General features: G+C 39.1%; 1 protein-coding gene across 7 annotated transcripts in view; it reads left to right on the top strand.

Annotated features, from left to right (window-relative positions):
* FRY (FRY microtubule binding protein) overlaps positions 1–21,445 on the top strand; it is a 2,210,679-nt gene that overhangs the window by 1,192,515 nt on the left and 996,719 nt on the right. For all 7 annotated transcript variants that reach the window (XM_044073229.1, XM_044073230.1, XM_044073228.1 and 4 more), the window contains exon 11: positions 18,049–18,150. In XM_044073229.1, coding sequence (XP_043929164.1) covers positions 18,049–18,150 — 102 coding nt within the window. The remainder of the gene's footprint in view (positions 1–18,048; positions 18,151–21,445) is intronic.

The raw sequence follows: 21,445 nt of genomic DNA, 5'->3' as shown, positions 1-21,445 counted from the left end.
TTATATAACTGATGTCAGAATTATAGAAAATCAATTTAAGGAGCAATATGGAATAAGGAGAGTTCATTGGCTTTTACGTGAATTGTGTTTATTTAATAAGAAGCTTGATCATTTTTCTTATGGGATAAATCAAATATTTAATAACTTTAAAAATATAATCGATTGTAATTACATTAAACATTTCCTATTTATTATATTCCCTATAGCATACTCCCCTGATTGCCTAGACTCTTTAACATCAATGTGATGCAAAAATTAAAGGAAAATAACTTGATATTCTGGCATCAGTTTATTGAAAATAAGAGTATTAAAACCACTAAACTGTTTTTTATGTAGTTTTGATAATAGTCAAGACAGCTGGTTGTTTATACACTCATTACAGCAGTTTATAGAAAACAAAATGAGAGTATCAATCAACCTAGAGACTGAATCTATACCTAGTTTGATCCAGCTTTTTATTAGGTGTCTTGAAAAGACAGATGATCAAAAATTAAGTATCTCACCTATCTAGAAGATACTAAGAGAAGACACACTAAAGTTTGACTCAGATTTTTGGAATTACTATGTAAAGATTAATGGAAAACAAATATCTGATGAATACAAGAAATTGTTATGGAAATCTATGTATGGTACCGCTTCTCCATTATATTGGAGATTGCATACATGGAAATTTATGAATAGAAGTTTCTATACTCCACATAAAGTAAATCTTATACTCAAAAACAGTGAAAGTAAATGTTGGAAATGTGATGACTTACTAGAGGCCAACTGGGTTCACATGTTTATTGAATGTAGAACTGTTGTTCAGTACTGAAAAGACTTCAGATATTTTGTAAATGCTTTCTGGTCTGATAACTGTCATATTTCTAACTCATTACATTATACCTAATGTAATACCTAAATCTCAGATTCAGTTACTCTGGTCAATTCTTGCAATTGCCAGAAAAGTTATAACTTTGAACTGGAAAAGTAAAGAAGATTTGGTCTTTAAAGATTTTATTAATTTAGCAAAAGTTGTTTGTAAAAAAGAACTGCAAACCATTTGTTATAGAACTCATAACATTACTCATAATAAATAGCATGCAAAAATTGGAAAACCTTTTGAACAAATAGTGATAACTTCTGATGGATAAAATGATTGTTTATCATGGATGAATGTAAATATTGTAAATAGTTTTGTTATTGTTTTATTGTATTTATGTGTACATTTGTGTATGTTAATAATGAAAACAAAATAAAAATGTTTTTGAAAGAAAAGATCTGTGTGCGCCAACATGTTTTCTTTCCAGGTAATTTGCATAATTCTCATTACACTTGGAAACATTGAGGTTTGTAAATATTTTCCTACTTTTTGCCTACATATTTTGGGCTAGATCCCCTATGTATTCATAGATTTCTGTTTCTTTAGTCCCCTTTTCTTGGGCAGTAGCAGCTCTCACCATGTGAGGAAACACTGGCCAATAGATCAAAAGGAAGGCTGATTGTCAGCACCTTCCAAATTAAGTGTCACGCCTTAGGATCTCTGTCCTGTTTACTCAGTCTCTCCAAGAACTATCACAAATCTTACATGAGGATGTACTCTTAGAACAAGCTGGCTACTAACCACTATCACTGATTCATCCAGCCAGTTTATCAGTCAGTCAACAGTCCTTGTCAGCTGCTAAATGTCCCATATAATACAGGTATTATCTTTCACCATATTAATTTTTTTCACTTTTAAATTTAGTCACTTGACTGCTTTTATAAATAGTTTCATGTGTCAATATGCTTCCTGTATTTGCAGAGTTCATTGTTACATATGCGTATTATTTGTCTTAAATGAAAAAATTAGATGCACTAATAGTAATTCTTGAATTAATGAAGTGCAATGCCATCCCCACATAAATTTGAATAAGTCTGTGAGATACTGTAGCCCCCAAAGATGAATACGTACAGTGTGTTTTTCCCTTGGGGCTCTACAGATACTATAAATTTTAAATATGGCACTAGATTTAACAAAAATTCTAACATAAGATTCGAAATCTTAAAATACCTTAAGACTTGGAAATTTAAAAAAAAGTCTAGTAATAGATGGATAAAGGACCAAGATGGAAAATTTTTGTCGAAACACAGAAATGTGTTTGTGTACAAAGTTCCAGAACTCCCTTTATCAAGGTGTTGTAAATGATATCTTGTGAAGTCCTCCAAAGCAAGCTATGAGTCCAAATTAGCTTCCTCAACAAGGGATATCCACAAGGTATTCTATAGTTACATCCGTAACCTAAAATGAAAGGCCCAGATTTGTGCCAAACTGATAACTAATGATACCACATATACTTAGCCTGTAGACATAGCTAATCTGTTGACTGACAGGTTCTGTGAAAACTTCATTCCTCTGTTCCCACCACATATACCCCATGACATCCCTACAAACTGTCCCCTACCTTGCATCTCTAAAGAACAGGTCATAAATGCCCTCTCGAAGACCAAAAAACACAGCATCTATGGGACCTGAAAACATCCCAGGTTGCGTTCTATATGGGCTTCAACATGAATTAGCAGCACCATTGGGTACTCTTTTCAGTCATAGACTAAGCACTGATTTTGTACGAGCTGAAGGGAAAACAGTGACTGTTATTCCCTTGCACAAAAATGGTGCTTCCACTGACTCTGGGAACTACAGACTTATTAGCCTGACTAGACTTATCTGCAAGGCCATGGAGCGAATCATCATGGACCTTATCAACAAAGATATAGGTAATCTCCAAACATTTGACCCTACTCAGTTTGGATTTGTCAAAGGGAGATCATGCCTGCTAAACCTGGTGGACTTCTTCGAGACATTCACCGAGGCCCTGGACAAAGGAAAATGTGTGCATACAGTCTACCTGGACGTAGCCAAGGTGTTTGACACTCTTCCCCCACTCAGGCATCATTGACAAACTCAGCCAACTAGGCATCAACCCTTATATTATTAGATGGGTCACTAACCACATCACTGATAGAATTCATATAGTCAAAATAGGGGAATCCACCTTTGACAGCAGACCTGTAGCCACTGGTGTTCCACAGGGATCAGTCCTGAGACCTCTACTGTTTGCAATCTATTTTTCCAAAGTGCAAGCAAAAACTAAAGGTCTGTGGCTGACAAAGTTTGCTGATGACTGCAAACTGGGAGCGGTCATAGACTCTCTAATTGATGTCAACATCCTGCAAGAGGGTCTTACACAAACAAATGATTGGTGCCAAAGTCATGGCCTTTAACTCAATGCAAAATATATATTATCATTCCTTTTAATAAAAGTGCTGTTCCTGCTAACTATCACATCAATAGCAAGACTTTACGTACGCACTCAGTGGTGAGAGACCTGAGCACACAGGTTGACAGCAACCTTACCTTTGACCACCATGTCACCAGACTGATAAGAAGGGTATTCTATATTGCTCAACACATAAGTTATAACCTCCCTGTACTCTTCCCTCATCATGTCAATAATTGAGTACAACTCCCCTTTTTGTATGTACCTTTCCAAGCACCTGCAGCAACTGGAGAAACCACAAAGGTTCCTCACAAGGAAAATTCAAGGTCTTCAGCATCTGTCCTATGTGAATCATCTGAAATCACTGTCACTTTATTCTGTTTCATACAGACTACTCAGAGGTGATCTCTGCCTTGGATACAAGGCAATCTCTGTCCCTGCTTTATTGGAAATGCTGCATATCCATAAGTCAAATGGCATATGGGTTACTCACTCTAAAGACCTAAATCTGGTATGTGATATTAATAAAACCTGCTGGAAGGACAAATTTGTCTCTCAGAAGTTACCACACCTTTGGAACACACTCTCACTTCATGTCAAACAGAGCACCTCTTTGGCCCTCTTCAAATGCAATCTGGATGACTGGATGGGTGACAGTAAATTCACATCAGGGGTTCCAACGTTGTCCCTCTTGGATAAGGGTAATAGGTGCTGATCATGGAAATAAGGACAAGAGCTTGGCTAAGCTTGTAAGGGTCCTAGGGGCATTAGCCTAGTAACTTCCCATGATCCTAGAAACGCCCTTGTAAACAACAGGAATGTTTCAACGTACTGGTTCAAGTGTGCCCAGTGACATGCACAGCTTTTTAATAATGCATTCAGAATAGCAAGCCAGACTCAGTAAATGCAGTAAGTTGTTTCAGGGATATTTTCAGATCATGAGTGTACCATAACAAGGGGACAATGTGTGTTCTGAAACATTCAAGATTCCGATTTTATTAACCTCAAGGATGGGTACCAAGTAAGGGCAACTAATAAAGCAAAGGCTGTCAATCAGCAGAACAGATGATCCGGCCATAAAGAATTTGATAAAACATATATGTGTGAAATGCTTAAAAAAGACAAGTAAAACAAATCAAGGAAAGGTAAAGAATATAAGAAAAGGTTTTAGACAACAGTCTTCAAATATGTCTTAAAAGCCTGATCACCATAAAGGAATGCAGACTAGACTGAGAAACAGATAATGGAAAAGTTTAAATTAAGATAAAGATCTCCAATTCAATTCTAATAGGCAGATACACAGTGTTTTAAAAACATTGCGTTTCTTAACTTCATGAAGCTAAGGCTCAGTTCCTTTCACAGCAAAGCTCAGGGAGGAACCCTCTACTATAAAAAAAAGTTATTAAAGTTTAATGTTTGATTAAGAGATGTATACCAGTTCTGAAAAGGAATATATGCCTAATAAACACTGTGATATTTCATAGTACTGTGTAAGATTTTAAAATAGTTACAAACATTCCCTTTGTTATTTTGTTATGTAAGTTTTCTCCCTTAAGCATACCAGTTATCAGCCTCTAGTTGGACTTAAGCTTAACTGTTACCTTGTGGGGCAAGAGCTTACTGTATGGACTATTTATTACCCATGCAAATATGGCACATTGTTCAGCTGCAATCATATGCTGGGGCTGTCCATGTCTCAACATCCTGAGGGCTTGGTTTCACTTCCACAGACTGGAACCATCTAAATTGTCCCCACTATGGGAAGCTATTCAACGGTCCCAACTTCTAAATCTGCCCATGAAGAGTTGCAGACAATGGGATTTTCCAGTTTTAATCTGTAAATTCATGGATCTGTTATGCTTGCCACTGCGGAAGATGTTCACAATACCATCCTGTAATGTCTGCATTTTATGTGCATGTGTTGATGTGCCCACATGCATATCATGACCTGCCCAGATGCTTCCCATGACATCTGCCTCCTCAGAAGGGTGATACAGGACCAGACTGATCCACCTGCCTTTACTTGAGACAGATGAGCTGACAGCGGGCACTCACTTTCATCTCCTCCCTCTGAGGTCTTCGTGTTCTTTGGTCACTACTTAATCCTTGGGTGATCTGAGCCATAGTCATAGCTTTAGCCCTTTATACCATAAAGCCAACTACATGTGTCTTTGCTTGTTCACAGATTTGTGCAAAACTAATTCAGTTTCAACACCAATGCTCACCTGCTGGTAATCTTCAGAAGAGTATTTTAAGCTCCTTCAGTGTCCAGCCCATCAGCAGAAACAAGAGAATCTGCTAGCACCACATATACTGGACTATCACAGACTATAGGACCATGGTCAATGGGAACACCTTTGCTGGTCCTGTGAAGTTTATTCCAGAGCCACACAAGAAACTTCCTCTTTCCAGAAAAGGAAGTGCTCACCTTCCACTTTTCCTTCCTCATGGGAATTTTTATTTTTTTTACTCAAGACATGCTGAGTTTTCTTGAATATTTTCACTGATCTAAATAATCAATAGTCTTTAATATATAATTCATTCTCTGAGAAAGTTTAATTTGCAGAACTGCGAAGTCATTCAATTAGAGGACAATGTTTTGTTTAAACAGGAGTTGCCATTACCACATCACTGAATTGCTTCTCTGCAACAGTACAAGTCAGTGAATGTGCTTTGTGGCTTAGAGGTTCATAGGTTCAAAAAACTTGACTGTCATGACTCCATGTTGATATTTCCTTCCTCCCATATATATATCAAGACTATTTTTGAAAGAGGTTAATGATTAACATCATCTAATAGTAAGGAGAAGCTTACTCAATATCCTTGGAATGTATTGTATAGTGGGTGGGAGGTTGGCATAATGGTTAAGGTGCTTACCTTATAGACACAAGATGCAGGGTTTGATTCTCATATGTGGTAATTAGCTAGGCTCAAAATGGCCCGCAAGGGCAGTTAGCTTACTACTAATGTATGAACCTATAATTTATCTGTCAGGGTTTTTTTTGCATTATTGATATTTATTTTTAATATTAGATGTCCCAATCAGGTGTTTGATCCTCTAGCAAAACATACCATGCATAGATTTTCAAAGAACTGGACTTACCTCACTTGATGTGTGACTAGTAATAAATACTGAACAATAAAGAAAACTGTCGAAAGTAGATATCCCCATCCCATAATATACTTCATAATAGGATAATAACTTCTAGTGTTGTACCTGCAGTACAATACATATGCTGATTTGCACTGTTGAACACAACAAATTCAGTGACACTGTCAAAAACTTATTGAGCAAAGTTTACAGTGCCATCAAACTTTGATGGAGCCACAGAAATCATTAAGTCACTGCATTAATATCGTAGGCTGGAATCCAAAAAAGAGCTGTCCAAACAGAAAAATGACTACAGATTAAGATGTCTGGAACAGCAGCCTCAAATTATCCTTTCTTTTCTCCAGATTTTCAGGACTCAATAAGGATACAAATACATCACTTCCTGCCCCCAAAAAGTAGATACATAGATCTTTTTTATAATAGGCAAGATCTATAAATGAACATGAATATTAATCCTGCAACAAGTTATATATACTTCTCTCATTCTCACATGCCAGACTTTCTCCAAAGAATCTAGGTTCACAGGGGTCTGCAGTGTTATTCTTTCTATCCTTAAGGTCAGACTTATCTCTCTCTCTCTATATATATATATATATATATATATATATGTGTGTGTGTGTGTGTGTGTGTGTGTATGTATGTATATATAGATATATATATATAAACACACACACACAGAGACTCTCTCTGTCTTTACATATATGCATGTGTGTGTCTGTGTGTGTACAGATCTACCTCAGTAGATCAAAATACTGTAACACTGAAACTCATAAAGATGAGATGAAAACATCACAAATTCACATCTACGAATGTTAACAAAGCCAAATTTTTTAAACAATGAATCAGCTAATGTGCATGTCCGGGAGTCACTGGAGGATTTGAATGGACATTGCGTGAAACACAGAACAAATCTATTATCCGTAACCTAAAATGAAAGGCTCAGATCTGTGCCGAACTGGTAGTTAATGATACCACATATACTGAGCCTGTGGACATAGCTAACCTGTTTGCTAGCAGGATGTTCTTCGTGTTTCATTGTTGCAGTCATCACTTGTGGGTTATCACTGCTGTGTAGCCCTTGGCTGGCCCAAATACCAGAGTAAAGGTTTCCCTCCTGCGTTGGCTGTTTTGTGAGTGCAGCTGATGTCAGGTCAGCAGGGCTATAAAGGGAGGCATCTGACTCCATTACATCAGTCTTTCTTGCCGTGGAGCCCAAAGCAGAAGCAGTTTTGCGAGTGCATCGGTCAGCCATTGCCAGAGTGAGGACAAATGTCTAAAGCTAAGTACCCCATTGGGGAATCTTTTCTTGCCTTAACCCAATGTCAGAGAAAGTTAATAACTGTCTCAGTTGTGGAAAGCAGATCCCACACCGAGACTTCCATTCTCAAGGAGTCACTTGTTTAGGCTGAGACCACAACATTCCAGGGTGTCAGTTCTGTGCCCTTTTTAATTCTCGTACTATTAGAAGAAGAGTTGATATTGTAGTGAGGCATTTTAGTCAGTCTTTCCAGCAATACAAAATGGTGTCGGTTTCTCAGGCAGTTTCTGGCTTACCTAGAAAGAAAAAGGACAAAGATAAGGTTAGGCCTCTAAAAGTTAGGCCGTCTGATGACTCCAGAGAACATTCGGCTTTTACTCAAAGGAAGGCTACAGCTGAACTCAGTGAGGCACCTTTGCAGCCCCTGATGATAGCAGACAAACTGTTGCAGGCCTCTACCGCCACCAGTTCAGCCTCTTCCTGCCAGGATGTCGCTTTTAACTCACGCGATTGGGTCCAGAGCTGCTTTGCAGGCACCAGCTTCCGCTGAGACCCCACTGACATCTGAAGTCAGAATTAGACCAACAACGCTGCAGGTCAAATTAGCTCTGTATAAGGCTTCTGATTCAGCAAGGCCCAAGCCCAAATCTACCCCCAAAAAGGTCCCTTCCCAGGGCCTCAGCCACTGACCTACTACTAGACAGCCTGCCTTTCAGTCTCAGCAACTGCTCAGAAAGGCAGCGGACCTGATGACTAGTCTGATCAGGGGGGTCTATATTACACCCGTGAAGCCTCACTTACTCGAATACAGAAATGTCGACACATATTGAGCGAACTGCAAAAACACCGCACGTCCTAAACCACGAAATTCAAAATGTCGAATCGTCATAGTTTGCCAACCCCACCGCCTGCTACATACTACCTACCCAAACAAAATAAATAATCCACATACATACACTAAACAAAATCCTACTGCTAACTCTAAAGTAAAGCTTTCATATACTATTATGTATGCACTTACCTTAACCCGCACCCTAACCCTAAGGTCCGTAACTATTGCACACTTCTGTTAAGGAGCTATACCCAAACAAAATAAATAAACCACATACATGCACTTAACAAAACCCTACTTCTAACCCTAAAGTAAAGCTTGCATATATTACTATGTATGCACTTACCTTAACCCGCACCCTAACCCTAAGGTCCGTAACTATTGCACACTTACCTTAAGGAGCTATACTGGAGAAGGGCCATCTAGGACAATTTCACATTTAGAATTTCACGCTTCAGGACATTCGCTGTTTCACGGTTTGCTGAATATGTGTTGATGTTTCCATATTCGCGTAAGTGGAGTTTCGCGGTTGTAATAGGGAACCAATCAGGGGTTACCAACCCCACCCTCCTACACCTGCCAAAACAAAAAGAGACACCTCCCCAGAGGTCCTCACTGACCAGGAATCAGTTGATTTTGTTCTAGAGGAGTCAAACATGGAAGACCAGCCCTTAGCAGCATTTGATGACTCTGGTGCTGATGACCCCATTCCGTCTGCCTCTCTGCCAGAGGACCTTTCCTTTGGGGAAACCCTTAATACCCTCAAAGAGCATTTTCAGTGGGAGGCCCAGGACTACCCCCAGTCTAAAAAAAGACCTCAGCATAAGCCTCTGGCCATTCCCCCTATCCTCAATGTTGTAGAGGATGTTTTCCTAGAATCTGCCTTCTCTCCAGCTTCTCTCCGTCCAGCACCCAGGAAACCTGATAGATACTACAGGGTGCAAGACTCACACAAATACCTTTTTAAAAACCCCACTGCAGACCCTCAAGTAAGTACTCAAGGCCCTAAGGGAGCTAGGGCTAGCTCTTCTAAAAACCCCATCCCAGCTGACAAGGAAAGCAGAGCTTTAGGCAGGATGGGTAAAAAGGTTTAAACCTCAGCCACTTTAGCTGTGAGGGCATTGAATTGTCAATTTCATATGATAAAATTTCAGCAGAATGTCCTGGAACTCATTAAACAGGAAATATTTACCATGTCTGACAGCAGCACTACCAGAGAATTAACAGACCTCATACAGTCTACCTCTCAGGTAGCAAAGTACTTTTGCATTGTGGTTTTGATGCCTTAGAAGCCTCAACCAGGGTTGCAGCAACAGGATCAGTTATCAGAAGGCATGCCTGGTTAAGGGAGCAGTTGTCTGGCCTCAAGGCTGAGAAGGTCATCAAGAAAATGGAGGACAACATTCAGTGAAGGTCACAAGATGGGTTGCCAACCGCCTCATGGACAGAACCCACATGGTGAGAGTTGCGGGAGCTAGGTCCGACTCTAAACCGGTTACAAGCGGCATTCCCCAGGGCTCCATCCTAGGACCCCTCCTGTTTGGCATATACCTCTCAGAGGTACAGGCAAGCACAGGAGGATTATGGCTGACCAAGTTCACAGATGACTGCAAACTAGGGGCTATAACTGACTCTCCGGCTGACACAGACATACTCCAAAAGGGTCTCACTGAGACGGATACCAGGTGTCAAAATCATGGCCTCAAGCTAAATGCCAAAAAGTGCATAGTCATCCCCTTTGGAAAAAACAAAGTACCCACAAACTACCACATAGGAGGTAGTCCCCTAAATACGGAAGACGTAATAAGGGATCTGGGGACCCAAGTAGATAGTAATCTCACCTTTGATAATCACATTGCCAAAGTGGTTAGAAAATCCTTCTACGTGGCCCACCTAATTACAAAAGAGTTCGCATCCAGATCAAAAGAGGTCATTGTGCCCCTCTACTCATCACTCATCAGACCCATCATGGAGTACAATGCCCCATTTGGGATGTACCTTACAGGACACCTGCAACAGCTGGAAAGACCACAGATGTACCTCACCAAGAGGATCACTGGCCTCAAACAGATGCCCTATGCAGCTCGACTGAAGAAACTCCAGCTGTACTCTGTTGCATACCGCCTAGTCAGAGGTGATCTCTGCCTGACATACAAGGCCATGTCCAACCCAGAATTGATGGACATGCTCCACCTAAAGAAAACCTCATCCCCTCGAGCCACACACACTCTAGGGATCTAAACCTCACCACAACAATAAATAGGATGTGCTGGAGGGATAGATTCCTGTCCCAGAGACTTCCCATGCTTTGGAACAAGATTCCAATGTACATTAGGCAGAGCTCCTCGCTAACACTCTTCAAAAGAAACCTTGATGAGTGGATGGGAAACAGAAAGTTCACCCCGGGGATCACTTCAGTGGCTCTGATGGACAGAGGCACAGGGAACTAATCTAAGGGGGGTGTCAAAAGAACACATTCTGGCTAGGCTTATAAATGCCTTCAGGCAGATAGCCTAGTACCTACCTATGAACCTACGAAGAAAGCCAAATCCATGCAGACTGTCAAAGACTTTTTGCAAGTGCAACCCCCCAGGTTCAGCAGAAACATCCCTACTAAGCACTGGTCTTTTCCCACTCAAGCAAAGCCAATGCAAAGAAAGGGACAAAGGGACAGAACCCCTAGGCCACAGGCACACAGCCAACAAAGTACTAGGTAGTGGTCTACTGCCACTCCAGGACAGGGGAGTTTTAAGACCACTTCCTTCCCTAGGGACTCACAATGACTCCCTAGCCCCCAGGTCTCCAGACAAGCTAGGAGGAAGACTCTCCCTCTTGCTAGAAAACTGGCAGGCCATCACCTCGGATCTATGGGTCCTGAAAATTATTAATAGAGGGTACAGATTCTATTTCAAAGAAAAAACAAGGAGGTCAGGTTGCCCAGACATCCCTGCAGACTAGGCAGCAGAAGCTATTCATCAGATACAAAAGCTCTATGCCCAGGGCACTATAGAACCCATGCCCAAGGATCAGACCAGGAAGGGATTTTACTCAAGACTATTCCTGGTCCCCAGAAAGGAGGGCATATGGCACCCTATCCTAGACCTCTTCACCCTGAATCTGTCCCTTCTGATTCCAAAATTCAAAATGTTAACTCTGCAAAAACTACTACCTATGCTCTTGCCACATGCCTGGCTAGTGACCCTAGATATGAAGGGGTCTATATCATATTGTCAAAGTCTTGACAACTTCAAAGTGCTTAAGGTCGAACTTGAATGTTCAAAGTGTTAAAACTTCGAATGTCAAAAAAAAAATACCCCTACACCCCCCGCTACTTAAATATACCAACTCCGAGATCGCAAAAAAGTGCAGTAAAGGGAAATCTTCCCTTACTGCACTCTATGGTGATCTCCGCTATATGTTTCAAAGTTCTGACACTTTGAACATTCAAGTTCAACCTTTAGTGCTTCGAAGTTGTCAGACTTCGACATTATGATATAGACCCAATATTCCTATCAGACAGTCCTGCAGGAGCTACCTAAGATTCAGAGCAGGGTCCCAGCACTTCCAGTTCTCTGCATTGCCCTTTGGCTTATCCACTGCTCCCAGAGTCTTTACAAAGTGCTTGGCTCCAGTCATTGCTTACTGCAGGCAAACAGCCATACACATTTACTCCTACCTCGACAACTGCATCATTCAGGCAGAAACCAAGGAAAAACTCCTATAGGATCTCTTTTTTGTAAAGACCCTACTGACCTCACTGGGATTCACCATCAACCTGGAGAAATCCCAGCTATTACCCACACAAAGGATTACCTTCTAGGTACCCTACTAAACACATCCACAGAAATGGCCTTCCTCCCCCCTCCGAAGCAGACCTTTCTTCAGTCCTACTTCCAACAGCTGGCACACAAGACCCACCTCACAGCCAGGAAAATATTGCAAGCCCTAGGATACATGGCTTCCTGCATTCTGCTGGTACCCCTTGCCAGATTGCATATGAGAAACTGCAGTGGTAGCTAAGGAACCACTGGTGCCAGCACTCCCAGTCTTTGGACCACCAACTCCCACTAATTCCTTGCTTAAAGATGGAGCTCCTCTGGTGGGCCCAGGCTTGCTCGCTAAACAAGGGCCCTCCCTTTATCATTTGTCCACACAAGCAAACCTTGACCATGGACACCTTAGACATTGCCTGAGGAGTCCACGCAGGAACTCTGCAAACCTAGGCCTTTTGGGAACAGGAGGTTCTAGTCTCCACATCAATTTGAAAGAGATGCTAGTGGTGCACAGAGCTATCCTAACCTTTCAGTATTAATCTTCCATCCTTTGGTTTGAATTCGCCTCTCCTTAACCATTCCTGCATTCCATCCTGATCAACATGAGATTATCCCAGGAGTTTTCTATACTTGCAACTATATTTATGCATTTTCCACATTTCTTGCCTTCTCATCTGATTCTTCACTTTATATTCTTTCTTTAGTTTGTTGGCACATTCAGTTGCTTCCTGATTTTTATATACTTCTGGTTTGATTTCCATTCCTGCTTGATATGCTTCTGCTAGACTAAGAAGGGAAGTCATCTTAGATTTATTTTCCTCATGTTTCAAAACTTTCACTTTGTTTAGGTCTTGTGAGGTCAGCAGATGTGTATGCAATCCCACAATTGCAGCTTTATACAGCTCTATACATTTAATCAGTTTCAAGGAGGCTCAAACCGCCTTCAGAACAGGGTACATATAATCTCGGTGCACTGATTTTTATAAATCATTTGCTGAGCATGCATCATCCTTCTTGTTTTCCTGTCTAATCTATCCAACACCTTTTGGGGCCAGTCAGTCACTCCAAAACTGTAAGTTAGGACAGGAAGAACAAACTGGTTTATTGCTTGATCTTTGTTCCTAGATGTCAATTCTGTTTTCAGGATTAAAGTCTTCTAAACTATTCCTTACTGAGTTTTATTCAAAATTGTTCCTGTTTTATTTTTGAGCCTTCATCAATTCCCAAATATTTATACACTCCCTCTTGCTCAAGTTCTTTTATATCACATTCTTGTCCGAAACTGATGTTTTCTTGGTGCTGCAGCTTTCCTGCTTTAAAGGTTGCTTTTGCACATTTATCAAGACCAAGTGACATTCTTAAATCATCTGAAAAAGGTTTGACTACTTGCTCCTCATCTGATGAGCTATACAGTTTTAAATCATCAACAAACAGAAGATGAGAAGGCTTTACACTTTTTTTTTGCTTTCTGGGAGCCAGATTATAGCCCTGACCTAATCTGTTAAGCAGACAGCTTAATGGGTTAAGGGTAAGGCAGAGGGTCACCCTGGAATATCCCCCTTTGAATTTATATCCCTGGAATAATAATCTGTCCTTTATTCTGGTTTAAACTGCAACGTGGTTTGCCACTGTTTCATGGTCGCTGTGATGTAGTTTATCAGTATAGGGTGAATCTTATACATTTTTAAGTACTCTTTTATCCATGAATGTGGGATACTGTCAAATGCTTTTTTTGTAGTCTATCCAAGCCATATTTAGATTATTCCCCTTTTTACAGTTCTCTACTATGGTTTTATTTAACAACAAATGGTCCTTTGTTCCATATGACTTTCTTTTACTACCTTTTTGTTTTATTGCCATAATTGAGTTTTCTTCTAAATGACTATAAACTCTCTTGGCATCAATTCCACTGTAGAGTTTATACGTTGTTAGAAGGCAACTCTATAGTTTTTAAGGTAGCCTGCAGGTTCACTTATAAGTAGGAGCATTGTTTTTCCTGTTGTTAGCCAGGTTGGTGTCTGTTTGAGGTGTGCATATAAATAGTTCTTACTCATGGCTAAGCCTTTGTGCAAAGATGCTAATTCTTTTATCCAGAAGTTAGGTACTGCACCTGGGCCTGGGATTTTTCACTTAGAGGCTTTTCTTAACTTTGTTTGTATCTCTGTGGCTGTTACTTCATCCCATTTCATATCCTGTACATTTAAACTTCTTACTCTTTCTTTTCCTATCCATTTAGCATATTTGTTATATTTCACAGGATCTTCATAAATACTTCTCCAAAATGCATCTATTTCTTCTTTTTGGTGGTCTTTCAATTCTTTTTTTCGTTTTCCAATTCTCTCTAAACATTTTTTGGGTCATCAATAAATTGCTTATTTTATACTTTTCCTTAATATTTATCTGTGTATCTTCTAAGTTTTTCTGCCTGTTCTGATATTTTTAGTTTTTGTCTGCAACAGTGCATGATAAATCCTGATCTGTCATAATACTGCACATTGCTTTAATCACATCTATCGTTCTGAGTATTTCTGTTGATCTGTTCCCGCTTCTATATTCTTCTAACAGTGATGCTTCTTGTCTTAATTGCTTTATAGTTTTCTATATTCGATACTTTTGTGATGGTATTCAATTTCTCCCCTTCCTTTCCCTCACTACCCTGTGTTATTGTGGTAGAACCTTATCTGTTATTAATTTTGCTGTACAGTAATGCATCCTATTTACTTCTGTTGTTTCTCATGAATCTCTATGAAAAGCCCTAATTACTATGTTAATTTGTTTTATCAAACTTCTAATTTGGAGGGTTTTATTGACCTTCTGCAGCCTATTTCTTTCATTGATCTTAATATGTATATTCATCTCTATTAAACCAAGTAACCTCCCTTAGATCATTTTCTTCTAAAGTGAGGGCACATGCTTTGTTTATCATTTCCTCCGGGCATTCTATAGAAAGTTCCACAGCTTCTTTCTGTGCCACTTTCTCTTTAGTTTCACCATGCGTCATCCATTGCTCTTTCATATGGGAACTCACGGCATTGACTGTGTCAGAGTTGCCACAGTTTCCTGTTCTATCCCTTGCTGTATATCTCCAACTAAACTGTTGTACTGGTTTCCTTTGGGAGGCTCCAAAGTATCTTCATATGTCAACCGATTAGATGTTTCTTCTCCACTGATTTCTCCTTAATTTGGGTGTCCCATTGCTCTATCCTGCTGTGTTGTTATGTGAGATAAATTTTCTACACTAAATCCTTCACTTTGCAGGTAATCCATAACCTCAGTTTTCTATTTCTTTAACTTCTCCATTGCTAATCCTCTTTACTGGTTTTCCTCTTTGTTTGCTTAATTTTTGTATTGTAAACTTTTCCGTATCCTGTTGTATTTCTCTTCAAATATCTTTGGTGCTGCTGTTTTTGCATTGATTAGTTTTGCTTTCTCCTTTGCATAAATATTATAATATATTAAATCTCGTTTTCTTTCCCATGCCCATAATTCTTCAGTTGTCTCCTGCTCTTCTTGTTTCTCCTTACTTTGGGAACAAGTTGTAATCTTCTGTTCTACAATCCCTCTTTGTGATCCATATATGGATGCCTTTGCCTCTATATTTTCTTTAAATATCTTTGGGGCTGCCTTTTTTGTGTTGATTAATTTGGCTTTCTCCTTTGCATAAATATTGCACCGTATCAGATCTCTCCTTCTTTCCTATGTCCATATTTATTTGTTATACCCCTCAAATATTTCTAAATTTTGATCTTTAAATTTTTGCACTTACTCAGTCGCTTCTTGTTCCAAACAGAACAAGGTTTCCTGATCTATGTCATATGTTTTACTGATCTGTTGTATTAATGAACATACATTTTTATTTGAAGCTTCTGACAGTTTTTCTTGTGGAAGTATTTTTCATTCCATTAATTTCTCTCTTAATCTTTTCATATATCTTTTGTCTGGAAATTCTGGGCTTCTTGTATAAAAGTAACAATACATCATTTTCTTAGTCCACTCTATCATCTGTATAGCTCTTTTTAGATCTATCAGCTTTTGTGATTTTTGTGGACTGTTACTTTCTCATACATCTGGGGGGGGGCATCCACCCCCCGAGCCTGGCCTAACCCCATTGTAGGAATATTTCGATAACTTGAGGATTCTACACTGTCATTTTTTCCAGTTCTGATACCAGTGCACCTACCAGGATTGGGCCCTTTTTTATCCTGTGTCATGTGGACCCAGCTATCTTCTTTATTTTTAACCTACTTCTGTCCATGATATGCACTATATAAAATACAGTCTATATGTCAGTGTCATCTTGGTGAGATTTTTTGAAAAAACAGGGTCCACCTCATGAAGGTAGTCAGCAAGACTTGAGGACGAATTCAGTTCCAGCAATACTTAACTCTTTTTGCTGATTTTATCATCTCTCCATTCTATCTATATAGATATAGATATAGATATAGATATAGATATAGGTATACTGTAGATATAGATATAGGTATACTGTAGATATAGAGAGATGGGATCCGGACACATGCTCGACTAGCATATGTCCGAATCACAAAATATCAAAAACACATACACAAAAGTGCTTAACATCGACAAGCGCTTCCGTGTATGTGTGCCTGTTTCGTAGATCGGACTACAGTGCGGGTAAGGGAAAATTCCCTTTGCCTGACTGTAGTGCAATCTCGGAGTGAGAATAATAAAGTAGGGGGGTGGAGGGTGCAGGAGGGTGAAGACCCCCCTGCAGAAACAAAAAAATAAAACGCATACATGGAAGCGCTTTTCTGTATGTGTGTTCGATGTTTTGTGATTTGGACATATGCTAGTCGAGCATGTGTTCTAGACCCAGAGAGATACATATCTGATTATATAATGAATGGCCAACATGTCCCTTGGTCAACAAACAAAACATGCACCACAACATGTCAAGCATTCATTATACTGTACAACAAATCATCACTCAGTACTTCGAAATATGAAACAAATTTCCTTTTCTAATGCACTGCCCATAATCTGACCACAGTCAGCTCAAATTTGTCTGAATAGTGATAGTGTTATGGGAAGGCCTTTTATTAAGTTAAATTGCACATTAGGGTTAGGGTTAGTATGTATTACCCCTACCCACCTTAGTAATGTGTGCTAACCTTAACCCTGTCCCTGCTCCTAACCTTAACCTGCATCTTAACTTTAAAAAGTCCTTCCATAACTCTACCACTACACAAGACAGCTCAGATACTCCCCATGCACACACACACACACACACACACACACACACACACACACACACACACACACACACACACACACTCTATTCCCTAACCTAAACCTGACCCTAACCCTAAACACTCACAATCACACACACGCTTAGTCTATCCCCTTACCTAATCCTTACTTTAAACTTAACCCACACACATTTACACAAACACACACACACACACACACACACACACACACACACACACACACACCTAGTATACATCCTACTTAACATTTTATCTTAAACTAGGATGAAAAGTGCATTTGATAAACCGGATGCTCACATAAATAGCTCTGCACATCTAGCTGTAGACCAAAGCAACCGTCGACCAAACACACTGTGTGTGTGTGTGTGTGTGTGTGTGTGTGTGTGTGTGTGTGTGTGTGTGTGTGTGTATTTATACACACGCAAGCACACACACGTGTGCGCACAGACACACAACTGTGTAGATATGTCTGTATAGAAAATCCAAGTAAGATTGTCTCAGTTTACAAAGTGCATTTTGTCACACTTTTTGATGCATTTCAGCTTAAATGCGTTTAATCAGAGTTGAGTTGACCTAATTTAATTTTTCTTGATTTGAATTTAGGCTTTGTATCCATTGGTGACCTGTCTTCTGTGTGTCAGCCAGAAGGCCTTCTTTTTGAGCAGATGGCACGTCTTCCTCAACAACTGCTTATCCAACCTTAAGGTTAGTATATCATTATTAAACACATACCTCTATTATGGATTCATTGCAAGCTATACCAAGCACAGGGCTGTTCAATATATATCTTTTTCTCACTGCACATGCTATCATGTCATCAAATTGAAAGTTTAACTGCTTATATTTCCCATATCCTCTCATTAATGCATTACATCATACCAAACATGTACACTGGTGTTAAAGTTTTGACTATTATCACATTTAATAGTATGTGTTCATCATGATGACAAACACTGGATAAAAATGAATGACATTGTAACTCTGCGAAACTATATCACTGAAAAAATATTAAGAGAAATGTCTTGGCTAATATGTTTTAAGGACTAGGAAAAATTATGTGTTACTTAACTGCCAACTGTTTTCAGTAAATAATGTTGTTTTGTGTCTGTATATATTTACTGCTGACGCAAATGAACCAATCCATGTAATTTTTTTAGGTGTGAGGAGGACTATTAAGATGCAAGTACAAATACATACTTATTAGCTAGAAAAACTGCTAGACTATGCAACAATTAGATATGTGCGGGTGCTTCAAACACATGTAGCACAATGCCAGGGCCAAATGTTTGAATGCATTTAGTCTCTGACTGTCCACACATAAACCTAAGCTCCTTATTTAATTATAAAATTTATCATCTTTTTTTAAACTTTAAAAAACAAAAATGACTTCTGCTTCTATGCTGCAAAGTGTTATTTTCTTATGCTAATTCATACCAAAGTAGTACTTCCATCTGAATGAGGATCACATAGCAAGCATAAAAGAAAAACCAGTATATGCGTCTGTATTTATGTGTGGGGTATGGGTTTACAGCATTCACATGAAGATGCCCGTGTAAAATTTTGCTACAGTTGAACAGTATTTAAATAATTCACTCAAGTATTTCAGCAGCATGAGTCTTCCTTTGCTGAATTAATTGTTTGGCTTACATTTGTGTTTAGGAAATAATATGTAGTTTGATACTCTTTTGGTTCCTTAAGCTCCTGGCTGCAAGCCTAAATTTGTTTGCTGCACCCCCCTTCTTGTCCTTTTACCCTTTTAAAATGGACTAAATGTTATTCTTTATACACACATACATACACACACACACACACACACACACACACATATATATATATATATATATATATATATATGTATATGTATAAATAACATGGATATAAAAAGTTTACACACCCCTGTTAAAATGCCAGGTTTTTGTGATATAAAAAAATGAGAACACAATAAATTATTTCAAAACTTTTTCCATATTTAATGTGACCTATAACCTGTACAATTCAATTGAAAAACAAAAAAAAATAATCTGTTAGGGGAAAAATATAAAAAATAAAATGCATACGATAAGCTGGTTGCATAAGTGTGCAGACTCTTAAACTAATACTTTTGATTTAATTACAGCATTCGGTCTTCTTGGGTAGGAATCTATCACCATGGCACATCTTGACTTGGCAATATTTGCCCACTCTTCCTTGCAAAAGTGCTCCAAATCTGTAAGATTGCTAGGGCATCTCTTGTGCACAGCACTCTTCAGGTCACCCCACAGATTTTCTATTGGATTTAGCTCTGTGCTCTGGCTGGACCATTCCAAAACTTTAATTTTCTTCTGGTGAAGCCATTCTTTTGTTAATTTAGATGTATGCTTGGGGTCATTGTTGTGTTGAAAGGTGAAATTCCTCTTCATCTTCAGCTTTCTAGCAGACACCTGAAGGTAAAATTGACTGGTATTTGGACCTGCTCATACTTCCCTCCACCTTGACTAAAACCCCAGTTCCAGCTGAAGAAAAGCAACCCCAAAGCATGAGACTGCCATCACCGTGCTTCACCATGGGATAGTGTTCTTTTGGTGATGCAAAGTGCTGTTTTTGCATTAAATGTACCTTTTGGAATTGTGGCCAAAAAGTTCAACCTTGGTCTCATCAGACCATAACACATTTTCCCACATCCTTTTGGAAGACTTGATGTTTTGTTTTGCAAATGTTAGTTGGGCCTGGATATTTTTCTGTGTAAGAAAAGGCTTCCATCTTGCAACCCTACCCCAAACCCCAGACATATGGATAAAATGGGAGATTGTAGTCAAAAGTAGTACACAACCAGTACTTGCCAGAAATTTCTGCAGCTCCTTCAGTGTTGCTGTAAGTCTCTTGGCAGTCCCTGATCAGTTTTTACCTTGTCTTTTCATCAATTTTGGAGGGACTTCCATTCTTTGCAGCATCACTGCTGTCTCATATTTTCTCCACTTTTTGATGACCGTCTTCACTGTGTTCCATAGTATATCCAATGCTGTGGACATTTTTTTTGTACCCTTCCTTTCCTGACTAATACCTTTCAACAATGAGATCCCTTTGATGCTTTGTAAGCTCTTTGCGAACCATGGCTTTTGCTGTAGCAGGCAACTGAGTAAATGTCAGAAAAATCCAACTGGGACAGCTGAACTTTATTTGGGGTTAATCAGAGTCTCTTTAATTGATGGCAGGTGTATACCCAAGAAGACTGAATGCTGTAATTAAATCAAAAGGTTCTTCAACAAAGTATTAGTTTAAGGGTGGCACACTTATGCAACCAGCTTATTCTATGTTTTTTATTTTTATATTTTCCCCTAACAGATTTGTTTGTTTTTCAATTGAATTGTACAGGTTATAGGTCACATTAAAGGTGAGAAAAGTTTTGAAATGATTTATTGTGGTCTTATTTTTTTATATCACAAAAACCTAGCATTTTAACAGTGGCGTATAAACTTTTTATATCCACTGTATGTGTGTGTGTGTGTGTGTGTGTGTGTGTGTATATATATATATATATATATATATATATATATATATATATATATGTATATACACACACACACACTTGAAGGCTGCCAGCCCCTCTCTCTCTCTTTTGGCTTTTCCTGGTTAGGGGTCACCACAGCAGACCACCTTGTCCACTCATGATTAGCTAGATAGAATTTTGTAAATAATTCTATGTCCTTGTAAATATTAATATGGTCCACAGGCTTGGTTAACAAATGCAAGAAAACTGTGTATGTTCTGAGCTTCAAAAGGTAACCACAGTGCACCCTGCTGGAAGAAAGCTGATAAGTAAAGGATTTTACAACTGTGTGTGATCTCAAGCTCGGAGACAGGATGTCTGCAGCTGGAAATTCTTTCTATTGTCCTAAGACAGGGATAATTACTAGGTTTCACATGTAATGTATCTTTTATTAGGGTCTATATTAGAACACTGAACGTTCAAAATTTTGAGTGTTCTAATATCGAACCCTATTAATCAAAAATTTAAAACATC

The sequence above is a fragment of the Protopterus annectens genome, chromosome 5.part1, assembly GCF_019279795.1.
Source record: "Protopterus annectens isolate FY-2018-M chromosome 5.part1, PAN1.0, whole genome shotgun sequence".
Classification (NCBI taxonomy): Eukaryota; Metazoa; Chordata; order Ceratodontiformes; family Protopteridae; genus Protopterus; species Protopterus annectens.
The sequence above is the reverse complement of the archived record's forward strand: the minus strand, read 5'-3'. Positions and strand labels throughout refer to the sequence as shown.